Source organism: Aptenodytes patagonicus, chromosome 6 (genome assembly GCF_965638725.1).
Source record: "Aptenodytes patagonicus chromosome 6, bAptPat1.pri.cur, whole genome shotgun sequence".
In the NCBI taxonomy this organism is placed as follows: domain Eukaryota; kingdom Metazoa; phylum Chordata; class Aves; order Sphenisciformes; family Spheniscidae; genus Aptenodytes; species Aptenodytes patagonicus.
The window spans coordinates 36764987-36790549 of NC_134954.1; the positions used below are offsets into that span (position 1 = coordinate 36764987).

At 42.4% G+C, this 25563-nt stretch overlaps 1 protein-coding gene across 1 annotated transcript in view; it reads left to right on the forward strand.

The window, feature by feature from the left end:
* The window catches only part of ERBB4 (erb-b2 receptor tyrosine kinase 4), a 665446-nt gene that overhangs the window by 613762 nt on the left and 26121 nt on the right, over window positions 1-25563 (forward strand). The window contains exons 21-25 of the mRNA XM_076342111.1: window positions 9751-9906; window positions 14510-14585; window positions 16532-16678; window positions 18640-18737; window positions 21133-21303. Of these exons, the coding sequence (XP_076198226.1) occupies window positions 9751-9906; window positions 14510-14585; window positions 16532-16678; window positions 18640-18737; window positions 21133-21303 (648 nt within the window). The remainder of the gene's footprint in view (window positions 1-9750; window positions 9907-14509; window positions 14586-16531; window positions 16679-18639; window positions 18738-21132; window positions 21304-25563) is intronic.

The following is a 25563-nucleotide window of genomic DNA, read 5'->3' on the forward strand; positions in this document are numbered from 1 at the left end:
TTTTGAGCACTTTGGGAATAGGGAGAAGGTACTGCAGGAGACCAATGTAGCCTGTGTCCACACAGCCCAGGAGGCTGGGACACCTGGCCCAAGTGAAGTGATCACACAGCCGATATGAGCCAGTTTGCCCATTGAAGGCACTAAAGCTGGCATAGGAGAGCACCTTGCGCCTAGCTGTCTTAAGGAGGAGCTGTGGCAAGAGTCCGAGTTAATTGCAAAATGGAGATTAGATACAACTCCACAGCTCCCTCGGGAATGTCATGCATAGGAATGAACTTTTTTTTTCTCCCGTCCTAAACAGCCCATGTAGCAGCTGCACAGATGTGCCTGTAGGTGGGACGAGAACTTGGAGGCACACACAATATGGGCAGTATTGAAATACCTGGTTTGCACCTCATTGCTTATGCTACTAAATATATTTATGTAACGTCTTTCATCAGAAGAACGTGAAGTGCTTCACAGACTCTTTATGATCAGCACCACCTAATCTAGATATCTGCATAATTTGAGGGAGCCAGGGAGACAACTCATACTTTTCACAGTAGTTCAGACAAAGAACATGTTTGATGATGACAGTGGAACAAATCCCCTTCTGGTGATGCCCGAGGAACTTCAACCCCTACCCAAGATAGACAGCATCGTTTTAAGGACCCCACAACCTAAGAACTGTGAACGAGTCAGTTCATCGATGACCCATTTATCTGTGCTTTGAAGGGGTGAGAAGGTGCTCTTGAGATTTTAATTTACGATTGCAGTGGGTCTGGGCCCATCAAAATGTCTGCTCAGTCCAGTCAATTAAGTTCTGAAATGTTACAAGCTTATGAACTTGCTTCTCCTCTCATTTCTTTCTACTCTTTCTCCCTTTATGAATCACCTGTCATTTTGGAGTAGCCTGCATTTTTCCTGTGATTCTCATGTAAACTTTAGCCTCATAGCCTCTTTCCCTTCCCTTTTGCTTCTTGACTTTGTTTTGACCTGTTATGCTTTAGCGTCTTTTATATTTTGTGTCTTGGGCCATAGCTCAGCAATGCAGTAAATCAGGCTTTAGGTCTCCTATTACTAGAACAAATATACTGCAGCAGCCGCAGGATGCAGAGCAAAGATCTAGTGTAGGCTTTTTTTTCCCAGACTTGTTCTTTTGATGGGTAACTGGCATTTTTATACTGCCACAGGTAGCGTGTGTCCTCTTGTGGTTGGTATGAAGCCAGCTCATCTCGATTTTGTGCTTCAGCTGAGTCAGCCAATGTGCGATCACACTCCCATGTGTGAGCAGACAGAATTTGTACTTCTGGGTGATCCACAAGTGGAAAGACGTAAGACTAACCTGTGTGCAAAACATCAGCGCTAACTCTTCTCACGGCAGAAGTAGCTTGAGTTACCTGTGCAGGAGTTGTATTTGCACTGGTTATCTTTCCATAGGGGTAATAATCCAGCTGCACTGGGATCCCACCTCTTAAATCAAATACAGATAGTCTTGGGCTTGCTTCTGTGTACCCTGAACTGTTTAGTCCGAAGCCATTTAGCAACATCACAACAGGACTATGAGAAAAGGGGTTTATTAGCAGGCATGAATACACAGCATCCACACTGCTCATGTCACACCAGCTTGGAGCACAGGTCTAGCAAAGTTTCAGTTATCTGGCCCTGATCAGGTGGACAGGTCCAAAGCAGCTGTAGGAAAATCCAGCTAGTTATGTCAGCCTTGTATCCTAAGGCTGCATTTGAAGACAGCCAGCTTGAGATAAAAGCACCGTTACCCCAAGATATGGCTTGTTACATGTGAATAGCCCATTGCTTCGAACTTAAGTAAACTGTAGAGAAGAGAAACGTTGAGAGAGCGAGCTTAGTCAAGGGAACAGGAGATGGGAAGATATATATTGCTATCACATAAGCTTTCTTTGTCTACTTTTACCAAAGAGAGAGAGAGTTATTAACTTGCCCCATATAAATCTGAAGTAATTGAACTCCTATTGTGGTGAATGGAGTCACATCCAGTTGGTGGCCGGTCACGAGCGGTGTTCCCCAGGGCTCAGTTTTGGGGCCGGTCTTGTTCAATATCTTTATCAATGATCTGGATGAGGGGATTGAGTGCACCCTCAGTAAGTTTGCAGACGACACCAAGTTGGGCGGGAGTGTTGATCTGCTTGAGGGTAGGAAGGCTCTGCAGAGGGACCTGGACAGGCTGGATCGATGGGCCGAGGCCAACTGTATGAGGTTCAACAAGGCCAAGTGCTGGGTCCTGCACTTCGGCCACAACAACCCCATGCAGCGCTACAGGCTTGGGGAAGAGTGGCTGGAAAGCTGCCTGGCGGAAAAGGACCTGGTGGTGTTGGTCAACAGCTGGCTGAACATGAGCCGGCAGTGTGCCCAGGTGGCCAAGAAGGCCAATGGCATCCTGGCCTGTATCAGAAATAGTGTGGCCAGCAGGAGTAGGGAAGTGATCGTCCCCCTGTACTCGGCACTGGTGAGGCCGCACCTCGAATACTGTGTTCAGTTTTGGGCCCCTCACTACAAGAAGGACATTGAGGTGCTGGGGCGTGTCCAGAGAAGGGCAACAAAGCTGGTGAAAGGGTCTGGAGAACAAGTCTTATGAGGAGCGGCTGAGGGAACTGGGGTTGTTTAGCCTGGAGAAAAGGAGGCTGAGGGGAGACCTCATCGCTCTCTACAACTACCTGAAAGGAGGTTGTAGCGAGGTGGGGGTTGGTCTCTTCTCCCAAGTAACTAGTGATAGGACGAGAGGAAATGGCCTCAAGTTGCGCCAGGGGAGGTTTAGATTGGATGTGAGGAAAAATTTCTTTACTGAAAGAGTGGTTAAACATTGGAACAGGCTCCCCAGGGAAGTGGTTGAGTCCCCATCCCTGGAAGTATTTAAAAGACGTGTAGATGAGGCGCTTAGGGACATGGTTTAGTGGGCATGGTGGTGTTGGGTCGATGGTTGGACTCGATGATCTTAGAGGTCTCTTCCAACCTTAATGTTTCCTAAATATTTGGGATTACACCACAGCCCAGAATGCAGGAATGGACCTTCCTTGCCAGCTTTACTGGAGTTGGATGAACTCCAGACATTTTCGGAAGTCCTTGGCAGTTAACCTGGTGGAGGTGTGCATAGCACAAGGTGTGAGTCCTCAGCTCAGTCTGGCAGCTTTGGACTGAAATTGTTAGCATCCTTCGCTCTCCCTTGGCTGTGAGGATGACCTCCAGTCCCAGCTCCCAAGCAGACCTACATAACAAGTCACACCTCTGCAGCTGAGTCAGTGTATTTCAGAGCAGTGTCAGTTTTTCCCTCCCACAGCTATCTCTGGAGTAACAGCTACTTAGATGATTCTGGTTGCTCCTGACAACAAAGGGCACTGCATTTTCCTTGAAAGCGTATTTAGCCCCAGGTAAAATTACACTTTTTCCATGGGGTAAGTGCGGGAAAAGATGATCATTTCAAGCTTTCTGTATTGATTCCTGTTAGTAAGCTAGCCTCCAGTTATTAGGATGAAAAGAGGGCAGTCTCCAAGGCTGGAGATTAATGTCCATGAGATTTGAGTTGGACTTGAAATTTTCTTCCTTCACATACCTGTTTGATGAATCTGCCATGTGTGCTGGCTTTGGTGGGTGGAAGTTATTATCGAAGAAAGGCAGGCTGCTCTTAATTTCTGGATGGGTTAAGATCAACGTTCCCTCTATTTAGGGAGAAGATAATGTTTATTATGGAAAACAGCAAAAAGTCACACCGGAGGAAAAAAGCGGTTTTAGTATATCTGCTATCTGCTGGTACTGCTGAAATTCTTGGGGCAGGTGAAGGTCTTTATCTTATTTTTTTAATTTGAATCATCTTGCAGAATGATGTCTTGCATCTTGCAAAGACATATGTATATACTTTAGTTAGTGATTCAACACACTGCAGTTCATCTCTGGTAATCATCCCGAAGGGACTTTGCATTTAATGAAATGTACATAGCTGCTTAAATTCTGTCCTGAGTAATGAATACCTTTTTTCTGGAAATGAGGTACAGGCACCTAATGGAAAGAGCTTTCAGACAACGCTCATGCAATTTAAAGAGTTGGACATTCCCTGAACGGCAGCTGCCACCTTTGAAACGAATCCAGAAGCATCCTCAGCGGGGAGGTGGGACTCTGAAAAATCCAGAAAAGTGAAGGAAATCAAATAAGAGCATCTGAAACAGTCTGTGCTTGCAACTCTTACACTCGGAGCTGTACAAATGGAGGCTGTGCTCAAAAACTGCCCTCAGGAACTGGGAGACAAATGACAGCAGCAGAAAGTAACGCTGGTAGTAAAGTAAGAAAACAGCAAATCGTGACCACATCTTAAAGGCAGGAGGTCTCAAGAGACAAACCCATAACTTTGCAGAAAAGTTTCAATTTGCTTTTTTAAAAAATCCCTTTATTCTTTTATTTCCACTACCAGCCCACCTTTGATGATACTCCTCTGTAGAGGTCTGCAGCACTGGAAGTCCTAATATTTTATGAACCTAATTTGATACTTTCTACTGCAGTTCAGCACTTGGAAAGATCAGAAAGCTGTCCCATCTCATTGTCTTCTCTCCTCCCATGGATTTTTTGACACAGTCTCCTTCCCACTGTCCCACTTCAGTTTGTTGCCAGCACAGGTTACCTCATTTTCAGGTCTGTCATTTTTCTCGTGAAAAGAGCATGAGCATACCAAATCTGTCTAGCTGCAGTCCTGGAGACTTCACAAACACTCTATAATAAAATTGGGAAAGGCTTTCTTCTTTTATATCTCTTAATGACTAACTTATAGTCTATTGAACAAGATAATTTTTGTTCTCTGTTATTTCTAGCCAGCTCCGAGAGTAAACTGATGGGTAGAGAGCAGAATTCACCTCAGCTAGTAAAACTGCTGATTTTTATCCCCCCTAGTTATTACATAGAAAATTATCAAGGCTGAAAAGTAACAGGTAGGAAATTCTTACTGGAGTTAAGCTCCTAGTGGCCATTTACATCTTTCCTGTCCACCTCCCTTCTTTGAACAAAGCTGTCTTGGCTTATTACAAGCCTATTCTTCTACCACTCAACATTGCTATTAGTTTCCCTGGTGCTGTTGCAAGCCTTGTGCGAAATCTATAAACACATGGGCAGGTCAGGTTAGTAATTGTGTAGGCCAGGATAAAAGATCTTTAACACTTATCAAAGTCCTGGCAAGGGCATTTGCGTCTGCTTCTGAAAGGAGAATTTACATTTTCACAGTTGCATAATCACACAGGTAGAAGGGATCCAGGCTACAGGCGGTTTTACTGCTATGTATGTCTAAGTAAAGATCCATATAGCACATGTTTGTCTTCGTACGTGACTCTGGTAATGGGTGAGGATAAGGGGCACAGCTGTGAAAGATAAAAGGCTATTCCTCGCTCATCCTGAAGTTCCAAAGGGACTTCCTCAACTTATCTGTGTTATAGCTGTTTGCAGTGGCTGTTTGACTTCTTAATAGCATTAGGTGCTGATTCAGAGAGTGATTTTATGTTAAGGGATCCTAGCAGTAATCGCATTTCTAATGACGTTATCTGTGAGGAAACCTCTGCCATGACTGTGATGAGGAAGTATCAGTGATGGGTAGGTCATGGCTGATTCTTGTGTTTGTGTGAGATGAATCTGGGCTCAGAGATAATGGGACAACTGATCCTTAATGCCTTAATGTTGAACTTTTTCCTCTCAGTGGTTTCAGTATAAAAGTCCCACCCTATTGTGGATATTCTAATGCATATACTAAAGTGTGGGGTTTCTTATTATGTGGACATTTTATGCTTCGATAATTATAGGGGATCTGCATAGCTCTAAGTTGGACAAGTCCTGAAGGGCTCTTCATTTCCCCAGCCTCGCAGATCACATCTCAAATGGCACAGCATAGTGTCTTTTGGATCAGGCTTTAAAGTGTCATTTTTACAAACAAATCCCTTTCCATTGTCAGGGTCTAAGGTCACTTGTAGTTTTGTCTTGTAACTCTCATAAAATATCCTCTTGGTATTTGATCATGGGCTTGTTGGGTGGTGGTGGCACCAGCTGTATAATGCAGAGAGTATTTTTTGTTACCGTACTTCTGCCTCATGTAAAAAGATTAGAGATACATATAGAGCACTTTTCCTGCCAGGTTCGAAAATGCCTTCAGATGATGATTCTTGGCATAGTATATGTTTAGACAGTATTGCTGCAGTGAATACTGTAGGATTCTCATTTTTAGATAGTTTTCATTCTGCTTGTATAATCTCATTTATTGAAAACATATACATATGTATACGTTTTCTCTTATACTTCCACCATTTACCTTTAAAATGTGTTGATAGGATATCAGGAAAATCAAACATGTTTACACCAGGTATTCCTAAGAGGATTTACATTTCTGCAGGTCATGGACCTGCAGAGGATTTTGTAGCTGTCAACCCTACATAGGTTGTTTTTAGCTTTGCAGATAACACAGGTGGGAAAAAGCCCTGAGAATCTTGTTTGACAGAGGTGAAGTAAACTGTAAGTACAATGATACACAGACAGCTATTTCTACCCACTTTCTGGACAGAAAAGAAAACCAGGTGTGGTATTGGTTAGGAGCAGTATTCAGGTTGGTGATTAGACATCTTTCTAGTTCATAAGAGAGTATGAGGTTAGGTTGAATAAAATATAATCTTGCTAAGACGATATTAAATAATAGCACAAGATTGAAATAAATGGAAATGAGTGAGTAGAATAAACAGTGAAGCATCCTAAAGTGTTAGCCTACATGTTTAAAAAATGCTTGGAAATTAGATATGTAGAAAAGGTAAAATAAGACCTAGGAGGCATGGTTAATGGTTTGATTGTTTAACTCTTTCAATGAAAGATGTTTCTGGACACCTTACCATCCATTCCTACCATCATTAGCTAAAGACGGGAGGCTAAAGCCTCGGTACAGGTCATCTGTTTTGATTTTAACAAGACAGAAATTCTATTTCTTCATTTCTGCCAAAAGAAATCTGCAATATCTTCATAGCATTTCAGTGCTGATAGGTACAAATTAATCTATTAAAAATGACAATTTTATTTGGGCCTAATGTATTCTGATACCAACAGAATTCTCTCATCAAATTCTCTGGGTTCTTGTGTCCTCATCAGATTCTGCCCACAAAGACCTGTTTGCAGGTTTGGGCCTTTCTTTTCTCCCCCCTTATTCTGAGGTATTGAGAATTTTGACCAAATAAGGATATTGGAAGTTATGTCAAATCTATGAAGTTTTAGAACTATTTCTGTTCATTCTAAAAATCTGAGGTATTTCCTAAACTAAGTAGAAAGGAAGTGAAAGCAGCACCTTGAGACTTTTTGTTCAGGGAGGAGCTGTTTTGCAGTGAAAGTTGCAAGACTGAAGAGAGGTGCTTAATCCCTTGGAAGCTGGAGAAAGAGATTGTGAGCTTCAGGAGAGAAGTGTTTGGGGGAAGCACAAGGGCGCCTGTCTGTTTGCACATGACTGCAATCCTGGCTTCAAGGCCAGCACTTTTAGGAACTGCAAAGGACCAGTATAATTTTAGATGTGTGAGGAACGACTGCGGTATATTTAAGGGCACCCTGAAGTCACCCTTAAGATTAGATTCACTATCTCTAAGAGCAGCAAGGCTGGACGTGTGATTGTGGGCCAGAGGCTGCTCCACAAAGCACGCAGAGCCCTGCATGCCTGCATGCACTGTTCAGCCCAACACAGCACGGGCATGGTGCTCTCTCAGTGGCTTACTGAGGCACGTCCAGACACATTGGTTGACACCTGCCTGTGGACATCTCATCAGACTGGCTGCAAGACTCCCGGGTGAGAGGGATAGACATGAAACTGGGAGGTTGCTGTAGTCCACCTACTTCCCAGAGTACTTGGTATGAGTAGTGTTGACGCTGCCTTGAAGTGCTTTCTGGTTACTGTTCAGTGTTAGAGATGTGAAACAGGATTTATATGAATTCCCAATCTGTCTGAATTTTACAGGGCCACTTTTGTGATTGTTTTTCCTCTATTACACGGTGTCGTTGCTATTGACTGTGTTGTCTTTTTCTGGTTGGATTTCTTCAGATGGTAATTCTTGTGCTAAGTCCTGGTGCCTCTGGTTTCATGGTGTGTTTGTTGTGTGACTCACAATTGTTGGACCTATGAGATTTATTTATCCTTTTTCTACAGGTTTTAATTTGGTGTCAAAAAACATTATGCTTTCAAAGACTTACAGTTCTGATGTTCAACAGCCAAAAGTATTGATTTGCAATTGGCAGGAGGGTATGTTTGCTTCAACTAGCAGTGCTTTTAAAAATTAATTCTATTTGCTTTATGCCAAAGAGTCTCTGTGTCCCCTTTCAAACCACCTTCGTGTTGACTGCAGCAAAGCTTACCACATTAAAAATGAAATAGTGTTTATGCCAAATGTTTTCCCACATATTTTCAAACCTTTTAGCGGTGTTTGCACTGAAATTTTTCACCTAAAAGCCACAGCAGTTCAGAGCTCCACTTGCTGCTTTTTGTAAAGACATCCACTTTCTGTCAAGAAAGGGCTACATTCTGGCCCAGTGACCATGAGGGGTGGCTTACCCATACGCATTGTCCTCCTGGTATGTATGGGGATAGGTATGTGTGAGCTTCTTATGCTGTGAAAGGGAATAAAATCTGGCCCATAACACTGAGTAATCTGGTTATTTTAATCACCTGTGACTCTCTGAATTATCATCTGTATTATGGGATAATATTATCTCTTCGGTGTTCAACAATGACTTTTTAAAAATTACCATATATATTATACAGAGCTAATATATTAAGAGATACCTTAAGGGTAATTATCAAGTGTGTAATTTCATCTGTAGGTTCTTATAATGATGGTTAATGTCATAAATGCCTTATAATGAAATTATAGGCTTGTAACCCTGCCTGACTATCCTTTGTGTGTCATATAATTAATAAGACCAAGCTTTGGTGTTCATCTCAGTGTCACAAAGCATCATGTAAACTTCCATACTGATGGTAGATGGTTAGTCTCTCATCAGAGTAAGAATAAGGTTAAGGCCAGGCAGCTTGAGTATATGTTACCTTGTCTTTAAGGGCAGCTGGATGGGCTTGTTAACAAAAGTACTTCTAACAGAATATATATGCTCATTAAAAAAATGGCCATTGATCTAGTGTCATATTATAATACTACATGCAAAATTTTAAGGGAGTGAAAAGGCAAATGGGTTGCAGCAGTTGGAATAAAGAATTGTTTTCCTTCTAATCCACTGAGGGTAGTGAAAATTTGTGTCCAATTAAAAGCATTTGGAGATGGATAAGAAGCTTCATCTTGAATTGAAGACACTTGCCTGGAACATAGAAGAGCTGGGATTGTTTCCCAGTCTGGCCTAATTTCTGTGGGGCTCTGGCTAGGTTGATTATTTTTTACAGTCTTCAGATTTCCCGTCTGAAAAATAAGGGCCATACTATTTCTTTTATTTGTCTCACATTTCCAGATTTTAAACTTGCTGGAGTAAAGGAGATATCTATGTGGTTTTTTGTTGTTTTTTTTTTCCTTTGGCAGTTACCATACAATCTTATAGAATCGTTCACATTGGAAGGAACCTAAGGTCATCTAATCCCACCTTCTGCTTAGAGCAAGGGCAGTGTTGAACTTCTGCCCTCTAGGCCATGTTCTTATTGTGAATACTAATAAGAGAACCAGAAATTTTACATGTCACCAGTGAAAAGTAGTTCTAAAAAATCATGTAAGACTCATTAAGATTATTTTACTGTTCTTTGTCCTTCAGGGAATGATGTACTTAGAAGAGAGGAGACTTGTCCACCGGGACTTGGCAGCCCGTAATGTCTTGGTAAAATCACCAAACCATGTGAAGATCACTGACTTCGGCTTGGCCAGACTTTTGGAAGGGGATGAGAAGGAGTATAATGCTGATGGAGGGAAGGTGAGTGCTGTACATGTCTGGAAGTAAATATATCACTGTGACAAACCTCCTGAAGTTACTCTTTAGGGCAGTGTATCCCTACGGGACTATTATCTATGTAAGAAAGTCTGTCAGTGACTTAGCAAACTGTGCTGTGACAGCACACATAAAAGCTGCTCATTTTTTGCTCAGTGAGCTTCTCCAGGTGCCGAAATATAATTGTCTGAAGAGTTTCCACACTCAGAATTAGGTTTTGTTCATATGCTCCATTTTGTGTCTTGTTTTAGAATCATAGAATAGTTTGGGTTGGAAGGGACCTCTAAAGATCATCTTAGATCATCATTATAGTCCAACCCCCCCCGCCATGGGCAGGGACATCTTCAACTACACCAGGTTGCTCAGAGCCCCATCCAACCTGACCTTGAATATTTCCAGGGATGGGGCATCCACCACCTCTCTGGGCAACCTCTTCCAGTGTTTCACCACCCTCAGCGTAAAAAATTTCTTCCTTCTATCTAGTCTAAATCTACCCCCCTTCAGTTTAAAGCCATTCCCCCTTGTCCTGTTGCAACAGGCCCTGCTCAAAAGTCTGACACCATCTTTTTTAGAAGCCCCCTTTAAGTACTGAGAGGCTGCAAGAAGGTCTCCCCGAAGCCTTCTCTTCTCTAGGCTGAACAACCCCAACTCTCTCAGCCTTTCTTCATAGGAGAGGTGTTCCATCCCCCTGATCGTTTTCGTGGCCCTCTTCTGGACCCGCTCCAACAGGCCCGTGTCTTTCTTATGCTGAGGGCTCCAGAGCTGGACGCAGTACTCCCGGTGGGGTCTCACCAGAGCAGAGTAGAGGGGCAGAATCACCTCCCTCGACCTGCTGGCCACGCTTCTTTGGATGCAGCCCAGGGTACGATTGGCTTTTTGGGTTGCAAGCGTGCATTGCTGGCTTATGTTGAGCTTCTCATCAAGCAACACCCCCAAGTCCTTCTCGGCAGGGCTGCTCTCAACCCATTCTCCACCCAGCCTGTATTTATGCTTGGGATTGTCCCGACCCAGGTGCAGGACCTTGCACTTGGCCTTGTTAAACCTCATGAGGTTCACACAGGCCCACTTCTGGAGCTTGTCCAGGTCCCTCCAGATGGCATCCCATCCCTCTGGCGTGTCGACTGCACCACTCAGCTTGGTGTCATCTGCAAACTTGCTGAGGGTGCACTCGATCCCACTGTCTATGTCACTGATGAAGATATTAAACAGTACCGGTCCCAGTACGGACCCCTGCGGGACGCCACTCCTCACTGATCTCCATCTGGACATTGAGCCGTTGGCCACTACCCTCTGGATGCGACCATCTAACCAGTTCCTCACCCACTGGACAGTCCACCCATCAAATCCATACCTCTCCAGTTTAGAGAGAAGGATGTTGGGGGGGACCATGTCAAAGGCCAGACAGATGATATCTGTAGCCCTTCCCGTGTCCACTGCTGTAGTCACTCCGTCATAGAAGGCCACTAGGTTAGTCAGGCAGGACTTGCCCTTGGTGAAGCCATGCTGGCTGTCTCGAATCACCTCCCTGTCCTCCATGTGCCTTAGCATAGCTTCCAGGAGGATCTGCTCCATGATCTTCCCAGGCAGAGAGGTGAGACTGACTGGCCTGTAGTTCCCCGGGTCTTCCTTTTTTCCCTTTTTAAAAATGGGGGTTATGTTTCCCCTTTTCCAGTCAGTGGGAACTTCACCGGACTGCCACGACTTCTCAAATACGATGGACAGTGGCTTAGCAACTTCATCCGCCAGTTCCTTCAGGACCCACAGATGGATCTCATCGGGTCCCATGGACTTGTGCACCTTCAGGTGCCTTAGATGGTCTTGAACCTGATCTTCTCCCGCAGTGGGCGGCTCTTAATTCTCCCAGTCCCCGCCTTTGCCTTCTGCAGCTTGGGCGGTGAGGCTTGGGCACTTGCTGGTGAAGACCGAGGCAAAAAAGTCATTGAGTACCTCCGCCTTCTCCGTGTCCCAGGTAACCAGGTCTTCCGTTTCGTTCCAGAGAGGGCCCACATTTTCCCTTGTCTTCCTTTTATCCCCGACGTACCTACAGAAGCTTTTCTTGTTGCCCTTGAAGTTTTGAAGACTTCTGAAGTCAGTTCAACGAGTGACAGATGTTCTAGGACATTTCTGCCAAGCCCCTTTCTCTGTAATAACTTGCAGTTATTACATAACTTGCAGTCCCATTTTCCCAAACAAGTAATTTTCCAGAAAACAAACAGAAGGCCACAGGACATGTTTGTATTTGTAGCATGTGAGAGTTTACATATGCTCAGCAAAGAGCCACCTCTTCTATCACATTGGAAGAGCCTGCGTATGCTATTTCTTGCATGCAAGTCTCCAGTATCATGCTGAATGCCAGGCCACTAAAAAGCTAGCTTGAGGGTAATTTTTAAACTAGATGTTTTCCCATATTACTTTTCAGCATGCTGCACAACATCCATGTAGTGCCTCACCTCATTTCTAATGCCTTCAGATTAATGCATTATAAAATTCAGAAGGCTGTAAGCAAAGGCTGTAAGTACATACTGCTGCCGGCTGCTCCCTAAACATCTTGAAATTCCACACTTCAACCTGTCACAAAATCCCAAGGGTTTCTGCCTCTCCTGTCATTCCTTTTCCTGAATGTTCAGTTTGCTTTCTGTCTACTTGCTATCTGTGTTTTTCTGTGCTCACTCGTGCCCTTGTCTGGGACAAACAGCTGTTGCCAGTGTGTGCTTTTCTCCTGGATGGGCTGCTGCTTTATTTGTGTGGCTGCTGCCCTTGGGAGCTGTTGCATGGATTACATCGGCATTTCAGTCAATGAGGTGAAGAGCTTGAAAGGAGTCACTGGTGCTTTCCCATTTCCCCAGTAAAAAGACCTCTTGGCAACAAAGGTGGAGTTTTGGCAGTCTTCCCTGATTCCTTCAGTTCTCTAATCACCTCTTCAGTAACCCCTCTGCCTCTTCCCTCCATCAGCCAGTGAATGACAGAAAATGACCTGGTCCTTGCATACCAGCTGTTCCCTGGCAGCTGTTAGATGGTGTCTTGGACTTGTGAGGCCAGTCACACAGCTGGGAGTTCTGGAGCAGGATTTACACATCAGATGTGTCACTTCCCAGTTCCAGAGAAGCATTCTGTGAAATCCAGAAGACATTTGCAGCTTAAAGTTGTATTGAGAGCATGCTAAGACAGATTCAGACTGGATAAAAGGAAAAACTTTTCACCATGAGGACAATCAAGCGGTTGATCAGGTTGCCCAGGGACGTGGTGCAGTTTCCATCCTTGGAGATTTTCAAGTCCAGAGTGGGTAAAGCCCTGAGTAACTTGGTCTGATCTCATAGGTGAACCTGCTTTGAGCCCAAGGTTGGACTAGAGACCTCCTGAGGTCTCTTCCAACGTGAGTTATGCCATGATGAGCAATGCAGCTTTGCCACTTCAGCAATTCTTCAAGTTTGGAACGACCCAGTTGTATTTAATGGGAACGAAAGCGATACACTTCTGCAGAGTTTAGTGGAGGAGGATGAACTGTCTTTGCAAGTGCTAAGCCAACCTTTATTAAAGAGTGCTATTTTTGCCATAACTGTATAGGGTATGTTCATTAGTCAACTTCATGGAAGGTGTTTTCATAAGGGTTTGAATGAAGACACATCCTCTGCTTTTACACCCACCATCTGTTCAGATTTTGCGTGCAGTTACATATCTCTCTAGTTTACTCCAGTACATCTTCCATAGTTCCAAATTAGAGGCGACCCGTACAAGTCGATGTCAGGTAAAAATCTGTTTTTAATGTCTGTCCATTAGAAATTAATGGACTGCAAGACTGTGCCTCACAGGCCCAGCTCAGGAAGAGGAAACACCGTGAATCTCATTTTAACATGAACTCAAGAGGGTGAATCCTTATGCGAAACCTAGGTTTGTGTTTGCCTACATAGCCTTCTCTGTCAGAAGAGATGAGCTCCCCCCAAGGGTGATTCAGAGCCAAAGGCCAACTCGGGACTTTTGACTTGCTTTCAGGAGCAACTTTTCTCACTGCAGTAATGATACAGAGAACTGGGAAGGCTAAGTTCCTAACGAATATTAGGAGTTAGAAATTAAGCCCTGTAAATTCTCCTATTGCCTGTTTACTCTGATGATGATTATGTGGACTGTGAAGTATTATGGACACTGCATTATTAACTAGCCTCATTAGAGAGCAATTGAGATAGCAGTGTCTGGTTTTGCAAACTGTTGAGGCAAAAGAGCTTCTGTATTCCACCTTCTCTGCTGCACTTCAGATTTAGGGGGATTGGATGTAATTTTTGCATTGATCCCATCTTTACACGGGTATGATGAAAAAATGAGTTGTTCTACTACATCTGAATCAGTAAAACCTGGGTGGTATGAGAAGTTCTGCAGATAACTCATTCGAATTTCTCACCTCCATATGTTTTATGAGGCAAAGCCCCATTCTAGAGGGCAGGAACAACCATTTCCTCTGCTAGGTAGTGCTGGGTTTTTTTAAGCTTGCAGTTGAAAAAGGAAAGAGAGAGGAAGCTGATGTCTACATACAGTATGCATCTGTATTGTTTTAATATTATATTTCTAAGGTTACATTTCTCTTGTCTTTCCCTAGATGCCAATTAAGTGGATGGCTCTGGAGTGCATACACTACAGGAAATTTACCCATCAGAGTGATGTTTGGAGCTATGGTAAATCTTCATGTGATTAGTTTAAAAATTTGTCTCTTGTAAAGCATTAAACCAAGTTGTGTTACTGTGTTAAAGATACGCTCTTTTTCTAGAGGAGTTAATTCCAGTGGTTTTTGCTCTTCCTTTATTTTTCTTTTTATTGCCTCTTTTTTTTTTTTTTTAATGTGTAACTCTAAACAGCAATTGTTACTTGTCTCCCACGTTACTTCCCTCACTAAAATACTTTATCATGATGTCCCAGCTGGGGTGACTGCCATAAGGTCTGGGCTGGTAGCAGTTTGGCTGATTATTATGACAGAAGAAGGCCTCTTTCAGCTCAGCCACAGACTCATAAAAATACAGCTGCAGGTCATAATTTTCAGCAATCCTTTGAAAATCTTAACTCTAAAAGCCATGAATGTCAAGAAACATTTTCAGGCTTATGGGACTTTCTCTACGTACAGTAAGATAAAAGGGAATCTGTCATAATACAGAGCAAATACAGCAAGAGAAAGAAGAGAAAGAGATGAGCTCTCCAAGCTAACTAAAACAAGCATCCATTTAATTTCACAGATAACTTGGGAATTGGTTAGACAGGTCAGCTCATGTGGACTCCACACACACCAAAAAAAAGTCACATTTGAGAAAGGAGATGTTCATTCACTGTTGTTAATTCTGTTATCCAGATGAGCTATTATGCCACATCTGCTGAGCTGTCTGCCTGTTTATCTAGTATAGCTATTACTAATAAAATCATGTACACCTTTGTAAGTGGAATTTTTCAGCAGTATCTAGGGCTTTGGACTCCTATTTGCATTTCCTGTTGCATTTTGAAACAAAAAGGTGTACAATTCTATTCATTACTCACTTTTACCTGTGGGTAGCAGCAAAAGACACTGTTTGCAGTGACTGGTTAGCTGCCCTCTTCTATTCAGCTCAGAAAAACATATGAAAGTTAAATCAATCATGTAAAGCTGCTCTTTCTGCTCAAATTCTGTATACTCCGTATCATGTAGGAAAAAAATATGCCTCCATTTATGAAATTCATTTTAAATGCAGGAAGCCCAGAATATCTATAATCGGAAAGGACAAGACCAAAAACAATTGGCAAGTTATAGTTATTGAACATTAACAAAGAGGGGAATGAGGGTAAAATAAATGTGTTTTATACATACGGTAATTTTGACCATCACCTTTCACATTAGTATGACAGCTGGCAAAATATGGTTACTGATCTGGAGGAATGTTTAAAATGACCTTTGCAATGAAGATAAAAGTTAAACTGGTGTGAAAGCAGCATTTTCAATATTTAAGATTTTGTTGGGGGATTAATTCTGTTACTTATGATATATGATCTTTATTTCCAGCTCCGATGTCAAAACAAATCCTATGGCTATTCAAAAACAGAATCTTGGTTTTGAAGCACAGCACTATCATAATTCAAATCCATAAGGTGATTTAAGGAAAAAAATAATACAAGTGGCTGTGAATGACTTACAAGGCAAAGACAATGACATAATGTTACTCACTGCTGCACCTTTGTGGGAAATTGATGCTCTAAGTTAGGGAACATCTGCGTTTTTTCCCCTTAAAATAATAGAGTACATCAGCCATTCATTTTCCCTTCTCATATGATAAAAGAGTGCAATGCATTCTTTTGTTATTGCATCCATTTACTTTACCACCATTTATTTGTCTTAGACCTTTCTCTTGTGCCTCAGATCTATCATGCTGCTTCTTACACCAATAAAAATGAGGGAAGTTGCTTTTGAAGATTAACACAAAATACTGTGTCACCATTTTCTGGAGCTTTTTAAATGGCAGACCAAACTTCAGTGTTTTTACAGGCACTGGTAATGAAGAAGAGATTGCAGTCCAGAACTGGGCCAGAATACTGCGCTGTAAGAAATTGTGAAGGAATCTGAGTAGTATGACCTCAAATCTTAACACTCTTTTTTTCTGTCTAGGAGTCACTATCTGGGAGCTTATGACCTTCGGTGGGAAGCCGTATGATGGAATCCCAACTCGAGAGATCCCCGACCTCTTGGAGAAGGGAGAGCGGTTGCCCCAACCTCCTATCTGCACTATTGATGTTTATATGGTGATGGTGAAGTGTAAGTAATTGTCGCTTTTAATATCCCTATGCTCAGTGCAAGAGGGACACTGTTTTAGAACATTTGCATCTATAGTCTGTGACAGTGCTGGGTAATAGGACAGGCTGCTTCAAAACAAAAGCTTCCCGAGATACTATAAATTCCATTTAAATACTGTATGCACATTTTTTGCAATTGCAAAAGATACAAATTTAGCCATGAAGGGTTGAGTTAGCTCAGCTTCTTATTACTGTCAGATGGTATCTCATATTCTTGCTGTGAAGTCAAAATTGTATGATTGTTATTGTAAACCCTTGTCATTTCCATGACAATTGATTTTGATGTTAAAAAAGATAGTATTAAACATAATTATGGTACATGGATACCCAGCCAGTGAAGGTTGTGAGGAGAAATGCTGGTTCCAAATATTGAGGAAAAAAAGTGTGAATGTTTTATTGTTAGTAACAAGAATGATTACTGCAATAGTAATAATAGAAAGTAAAATTAAATTAATACAAGAAATGCTACAGAGAGGATAATTTTTTATCATTCTTAGTCCAGTATAATAATTTATGAATATTTTTACTTTAGCAAAAAAGGAAAACAGTCTGCACATGGTTTCTTCCTACCCTTTTATCTCCAAGGTACCCACACTACTGACAGTATCCTCCAAGGCTATGCTTCTAATTTAAAAAGAATTAGGAACATCTCTCTGGTGTTTCTGACTTAATTTAAGTGAGATTAACATACAGACATCTCATCCATCTTATATAGTCCTTTCCCTTTTGCTTTGTACACAAAAACACTGAAAGAAAGAAAATAAAACTAGAAAAGGTAAATAACCTATCTTCTGAAAACAGTTGTACTGTGCATGCAGGTATGGAAATTGTCTGAATAGCACAAGGGGTTCATGTTGGTTGAGTGTAAAAATGTTCCATCTGATAGGATTTCCAATGAGTATGAAGCAAATCTCAGTGGACAAAAGGAAGTCCTAGTAGATGGGGTATTCTGGAAGACAGGAAGTTACAGCTAGACGTACAGACTTAGTCCTGTAACGTTTGTGTGAAATTCTTTATAAGCTATAGTAGCTTTGTTTTTCCTGTGTTAGTCACTTCTTCAGTTAAACAGCACGAAGGAGATAAGGCCTGCTTCATTTAGCCTCCCTGGCAAATGAGAACATGTTCTTGGGAAGCTGCTGATAGGATCTTCCATTAGAAAAAGCTGACACTGAGATAAACTAGTTGCTGGTGGTGACTGCCTATACTACTTGCTTGTTTTGCAAGTAGTATTAGCAGGGAAATAGCATTAGCAGGGATTGAGAATTGTTGTTCTTAATGAATGTTTCTTGGAGAGTGAAGGACAAAAGAATCACCCTTACTCAATTAAAATAGCATCTAATGCCTTGTGTAAGGTCTGTGTTAATGATGCAGACACGTGAATGCAGAATTACCTGAAAGGCAGATGTGAGGTCAGTCATCCTGTAGATCTATTGAACAGATCTTTTTAATCTAAGTCACTGTGGAACAGTCGGTCAGTTAAAGTAAAATTGTATTTAGTAGTAACTTTGTAATAAACCCACTAGACTCAGATGAGATCAGATTCATTATATTAGAGGTTGGACACATCCATAGTAAAAGACAGTCAGAGCTGACATCTAAATGGGCAAGATAGACACAGAAAATTCCAAGGCATTGTTGCTGTCTCTGTTTTGGGGATGGGAAACAGGAGCTTAGAGCAAATTAAGAATAAATCCATGCAGTGTGGAACAATCTAGTCTTCTCTGGCCAAGACCAGATGTTTTCCATTTTAGATGCATCATAGTGTTCTAGCTTTCCATTCTTCTGGGCTCTTTATTGCAACTTTTCTTTAGGCCAGAGCTATCAAGGACATCAAGGACTTCAAACTTGTGCATTTTTAAAAACTAAATGATTTCTTCCCTCGACAATTAACTGTTTTCTTTCTCATCTTTCATCTGTCCCCAGGCTGGATGATTGATGCTGACAGTCGGCCGAAATTCAAGGAGCTGGCTGCTGAATTCTCTAGAATGGCTCGAGACCCTCAGAGATACCTAGTAATTCAGGTAAGCAACTCCGCAACATTGGGGGGAAAAAAGAGAATTCTGTCTGCCAAACCTGACTGTTAAGAGATTCAAAGGCAAGCCCCTTAAGTTCAAGGTGCTCTTGAACTTAAAGCAAACAGTGACCACAGTACTATACAAGAATGAAGTAGAATGGCCAGTGTCAGTACCTCAAAAATAATAATAATAATAATAATAATAATAATAATAATAAAATAAGCTGAAATTAACTTCCTAAGCTTGTATTTATGAGTACATATGCAGGATCTGGCTTTGCAAGCTGCTCAGTACTTTGCATTCTCTCATGAAACTGGGGACAAGATTTATCCGTCAGTGGACAGTGTACCTACTTTAGACCCAGGACTTGTTTGGTTCTACAATTGCTTAAGCTGAATCTCAGGGGATTATCCTGAAGACACTCTTCCCTGCACTGCTGAGATCATAAGAAAGTTTCTTTTCATAGCCTAAACATAAAGGTTTCTCAGAAGACAGGGAGTTGTGTCACATTGGTACCTCTCACACTAGAGAGGAGCTTCCCTCTGTGTCCTCCTTAGGCTGTGTAGGCTCTGTAGTGCTTCACAGTCCCTGCGATAGACCCACATGAGCATGATTCATCACATGAAATGGGATGCCTACACTGTGGCAGTAGGGCAATACCACTGTATCCATATCTGTTGACTACATCTAGCTGGAGCTGTGTATGCTCTGAGTATAGGCGTCTGTGGAAATTTTTGTCCTTTCACTCCTACATTCTGCTGAAGCCTAGAGTTGTGTATGTGTTTATTACAACTCAGCCTCAAGCCACAGAAAATGAATCCCAACTATTTGGTAAGGTCCTTAGATGGTCCCAGTGTGTGAGCAGTTCAAATGAAAATGAAAAATTAAAAGAAGTAAGGTGATGTTGAAACACCAGAGACCAAAGCATGGAATTAGTTTGATCTAGGTAATGATACTCTCATGCTGTATCTCATTCTATATCTGCTCCACATCATGGAGTACAGGGCAGAGATACATCCAGCTGGTCCTTAGCTTCACACTGACATAAGAATTCCTAGCTGAAGAGCCTCCAGAAGTACAGTCACTGCCACTTTATGTCTCCTGATTGCTTCTGGATCTAGTGCTAGTCTCACCGTATGGTGTTTCATTTCACTGTGTAGACATGCTGGCCTACTCACGGTGTATTATTGCACAGTGTGAATGTACGCTACTCTCCTACAGCTTGAGGAGAAGTAAAATATATTTGAAAAGTAAAATACTAGTCAAGAGGATTTGTGGTGCTGAATGTGGAATTTCTCTTGCAGTATTCCCCACTGTGTTAAATTGTAAGTTCAGCTGATAACAAGTGATTCTGGAAAAATCAGTCTGATTAAATTACTTCATTATATAGGACATGTTTCCCTATTCCAAATACCTCTTCCCTCCCTTTCTCTCCCCTGCCCTTCCCTCCCCTATTGTATAGTCTGGTGGGTATTTCATCCTGTGAGGCTTCTTCTCCAGTGATCCTTGCAGACAATATAGGCCATGTGCTTCTTGAGGAGAAACCAGGGTAACTCCATTGCACTGGTATCTCTGCCATTATGACTCGCCATTCCCGCCAGATGCAATCAAGAATGACAAGCTTGCTGTTGAGCTTTTAAACCAGTCTATATGCACCCTGTAGCATAGCCATCATTCCCTGCTGGATTCCACACGTGGCATAGTAATTCTTGCGGAGTGGGAGGCCATTCTTTAGCCATGCAGTTAAGTTAGCATCATTTCTATGGGCTGTTAGGTGTTTGGGGCACGGGCTGCCTTTTGTGATGTTTTGTGGCACCAAGCAAAGTGCAGCCCTGATTTGCCTCCCCAGCTTGTAGATGCTATTTCAATACAAACACCTATCATTGTTGTTGCTGTTGTTCCCTGGTTTGATTTTTATTGCTTTCAGCTCTGTTACATTCTGCAGAACTTTCCATGTGGATGAGAGGGAAATTTAGCCTCTAAGTTCCTAAAAATACAAATGAAAATAAAGCAAACACCCAGACACAGCAGTTTCCATGTTATTTCCCCCCCCATGTGAGCCTAAATAGCTGAGGTATTTCACAAAATACATCAGGCCTTAACAGAACTTGGGTCAGAAACTGAGTTTGTATGGGAAAAAGAGAGAAGAAAGAATAAAAGCTTGATCACAAGAACGCCAAAAAATGACTTTGCTTGATTTATGCAGTTATTCCCTTTCTGTCATCATATTCCCAGTAAAAAAATCAAAACAAATGATGTGGATGTGGTGCTTTAGAACAAACAAAGCAGCATGTGTGGTCCCTGCAGCCTGGCTGCCAGGGTATGAAGAAGGCTGAAGTTCCCGGTTTGGGAAATTAATCCATCTTTTGACCATTTTCCTCTCTCAATACAACCTATTTAGGGAGATGATCGTATGAAGCTCCCAAGCCCAAATGACAGCAAGTTCTTCCAAAACCTTCTTGATGAGGAAGATCTGGAAGATATGATGGATGCTGAAGAGTATCTTGTTCCTCAAGCCTTCAACATCCCTCCTCCCATCTACACCTCCAGGACAAGAATTGATTCCAACAGGGTAAGAGCAAGCTCTGACAGAAAATACTGGTTATTATAAAAGCACAGGTGGAGATTTAAGTACACTAATCAAACACAGGTCAGAGTTGCCTTGGGAATCACAAGTTTCCATTGTATGGAGAGTGACTATAAAAATATTGTCACTGGGTTCCCTGTTCATTGTGCCTCAGTGAATTCTAAATTAATAGCTCAGCCTTGAGTGAACAAAGGCTCGACTTGAACTGCCTGTCCTGAAAGCACAGCTGAGGCTTGTGAAGTCAAGCAGTGTTGTTTCTCAGTTGCGTACCATCCTGGCCAGGAAGTGCATAGCTCTGATTCTCCCATCCCTGCAATCCTGTTGTCTTGACAGGGTTGGCACTGATGTAACTGAGGGCAGCTGGAATATATAGATAATGCTGCTTTTGTGTCTGGAGCCAGATTTCAGACCCAGCCCCTTTTCCTGTTTGTGTGTGCTGCTTTCATGGTCCTCCTTCACAAGCATGTGTTTTTGCTGAGCACGTCCCAGATTTTAGCATGTTGATCTTCATAACGTCCCTGTCAGGGGAGGAAATGCTCTTGATTTTACAGGGGCAGCTGAGGCACAGAGAGTGTTCAGGTGGAATTCAGCTCACATAACTCTAACCATCAAAAAGATAGGGATATAATCTAAGCTCTTCATCTAGACTTCCTTTCATGTCCTTGGAAAAGAGTGGGTGCGTCCTGTGGGTGATTATTGTTGCCTGTCTTGGACATTTACAGTGGGAAGAGCTACTTTCTGGAGGTGTCTTTCTCTATCCACTGACTACTGACAGCTCCAGAGCAGTCTCAGACCTGGTGCCTGAGCTCTGGTGAATTGGATCCTGTCCTAAATGCCTCAGCCTCAGTGCCACAGGAGCCCTGCTGCAGGTGGGGACCTGAGTTCAGGTTTCCGGAATTCCTTTTCACTCCTGAGCTCCCTGCCTGAAGCTCTGACCTCTGCCTGTTCCTGCGCTTGGCTCCGTCCTTTTAACAGTTTAGGTGCCACCCCTTCTCACAAAACTAAGAGATGGTGAATACATTACTAACGTGAGGACATTCGCACAAGCACCAGATGTATTTAGTAATTAGGGACTTGTTTGTTTGTTTGTTTGTTTTCTCTTCATGCTCCTTTTAGCGGAAAGTCACATTTTAAATACTCAGTGGAGTCTCATTGAAATGTTGGTGTTTATTCCTCATGCTTTAGAAACCTTTTGGACATTTGTCCTTAGCCGAGGTAGTTCCAAATTCACACCCTGGTCTGAACTGATTACACCATGTGAGGCAGGGAAGAGGTAAGTGAAGGAGCTAAGAGTGTATAAACCAGATCAGTGTTCAAGCTCTGACCATACACTGCATGAAGTTCTTTCGCCTCTCCTGAGTAAAGCAGCGCTTTTCTGGAATAAGGAAGACAAAATCTGATCTTAAATAATATCCAGTCAATTCATAAGGAAATTGTTACTGTTTTTAAAGGCAAGGAGACTAGAGAGGTCCTTGGAAGAGACTGGGTTGTAGTCCCACTGACTAAGCTGGATTCACGTAGCATTTCTCCTGCATCACTGAAAGGCAGTGAAGGAGCGGTGATGCATGAGGGGATGATGCATGATTTAGCAATAAGCAAGAAACTTCCTCTTTATGGCAACAAGAGTTAATTTTTAGTGTTGATGCTGATCTGAAATAAGTCAGTTTTGTTCCTAGCTGTCTCTGGAGAGGTTCTGTTTCCTTTGCTGCCAACTTCAGAGAAAAGAAGGAAACGACAATAGTTACCTTTGAAAGGTACTCACTGTCACACTGATGTAAATCACTGTAGCTTAGTTTTACACAGTTGAGTACTACCATTTACACCAATATAGGGTTGAGAGAGCAGTCTCAGACCCATATGGTTTGCTATATTCATCTCACTCCCATATTTGCTGGAAACACTGGGGCACATTTAAAGGAGAAAGGAGTAGTAGGAAAATGTACTTGCCTTTTCAACAGTTCCTTTTGCCCTCTATCTTTAGTGCCAGCCAAGCAGAGGAGTCCACTAGAGCTGAGGGAATTAATTCCAGCAAAAATCCTAGAGTAAATATTCTGAAAGAGTTATTTAAAATGTGCTGTTTGGGCAGCCAACATGCTCACTGGAATATTCACGGAAAGCAAATACAGGCATGCATTATTAATATTTATTATTATTTATTATTATTATTATCAAATTCAAGTAATTTTCTCACAACCTTTGGCCAACTTTAAACCACGCTGTTGCAGCTGCTTGCACACATGTGATCCCCTTGAAGTCAGCAGAGCTGCAGAAAGAGACCCTGTGCCTTTATTTTTGCCCCACAGAGGCTCCGTCATATTCTTGATGTGACGTCTCCTCTCCGCAGCTCAGAGTTTCCCATCTTGGTTTGAGACTGTGATCTTGTATCACTAAAGTCAGTGGGAGCTTTGCTTTGCAATTTGATTTAATGACAGTAGTGAGACTGTATCCTTCTTTCAGTAACTCCTACTGCTGAGAATTTTTCTTTGGCATCATACAAGAATCTAACACTTAAACAGATCTGGAATTACCCTTTGTCAAAAGTTTTCAGATTCTGAGCCAAGTTTTCTGACCCAGGTAACCTCGGAGAGGGCAGCTGGGGGACAGAAAGCTTGCACCCAGCTCTGTATTTTTGCGCCCCTCCCATCTTTATAAGTGTTTTTCTTTATTGCAGGAGCCTCTTTATGGAGGGGTCATTTTTAAGGCCAAAAGAAGAGATGGGCAAAGAAGTTGCTATTGAACAACCAGCTGATTTATAGTAGCACTTGCTGGTAGGAGACTGACTCCTGTCCTGTAACAGGATTACCAGTAGAATTTTGACGCTTGTCCAGTGTCTCAGAGTGGCTTCAGTCTCAACTTTGCTAACAATTCTGCATCTCCTAAATGTACTGCTAGTACTGCCATATAGGCGCGTACATCTAGATTGCAGGAAGGCCACAGCACCTTGTTGCTGGAGGGGCTTGGGGCCAAGTTGAAAGCCCCATAGCATCTTAGCATTCTTGGTTTCCTTTGCAGAGAGGTTTTTTCTGGATGTAGTACATTTGTTTCCTCTGTGTGCAGAAAGCTACATGCTTGTCTATTGTTTTTCTGAAGCACTCAGGTTCTTGGTACATTAACTATTCTTCCAGTGAAGATTTGTGTTGATTTAAAACAAAATACCCAGTAGCTCCTTTAAGGTAATAGTGCATCTGCTGTGCATAGTTCAGTACAGATGGACGTCAGCTACAAGAATCAGACAGAACTGAAATGCTGTCAGGGCTCTCTGTCTGCAGTTGTCTGATTCTGTCTTTGTGTTTCCTTTGGATAGTTTGTGATTTATGCTTGTTTGATGTAGTGAATATTAATATTACACAAACTCATTATGGTGTTTGTGTAATAGCTACAGCCATAGATGCCAAAGGAATTGATACAGCTTAGGTAGTTTGTGTTCACTGTGTCTGGCAAATTAAATTTTATGGGGAGATTGCCAGACAATTTGGCGAAGTAGAACACCCAGCCAAGAGCTACATGATCTTCATGTCATTTTCAGAGATCAGAAGCATGAAAGATACTGTGTTTCCCGTCTTAGTTGTTCTGATTGTAGTTTTAGTGAAGAAAGAGTCGGTTATGTGATGGCAGGGTATTGTGCTCCTTCTCTGGGTGTATTGTACTGACAGCTTCAGATGAATGTTCCAGCAGCACAGCTCTACTGGGGACAAAAGTTTGCAGGAAGAAAGCAGGGAGATCGTGAGCCTTCTCACACTTAGGCTTTGAAGTCAGGGAATTAAGGAAGAGCAAGAGCATTTACTTTCTAAGGAAAGCTCTGAAGTTTCTCTAGGGTGATCTCGGTACTAAATCCTTGCAGCTTGTTGCTGGGGAGAGGCATCGCTGGATGAGGTTTGCGTAAAACACTGCCTGCCTTCTCCCTCTCATGTGAAGAAAAAAGCTATTTGGATATGAATTAATAGCACAGAGCTGCAGCCCATGGAAAGAAGACTGGAAAGAGGGAAGCCTTCTGGAGAGTTTCTGGCTCCCCGGGAAGTGTCACATCCTTCTTCCTCCAGGAATTACTGAGATTTATGAAGCTGCGAGGCTCAGACGCAGCTTCAGCATTTCCATCACACCCACACTGGCTTCATACTAGCACACCTTTGGGACCTGTACTGCCAGGAACAGAAGCCTGCACATGCTCTAGCCCGTAACAGTGCCCTCTGTTATGAAGTCCAGCCTGAGACTGATGCAGCTTTTAAATAAAAATTAGCATCCTAA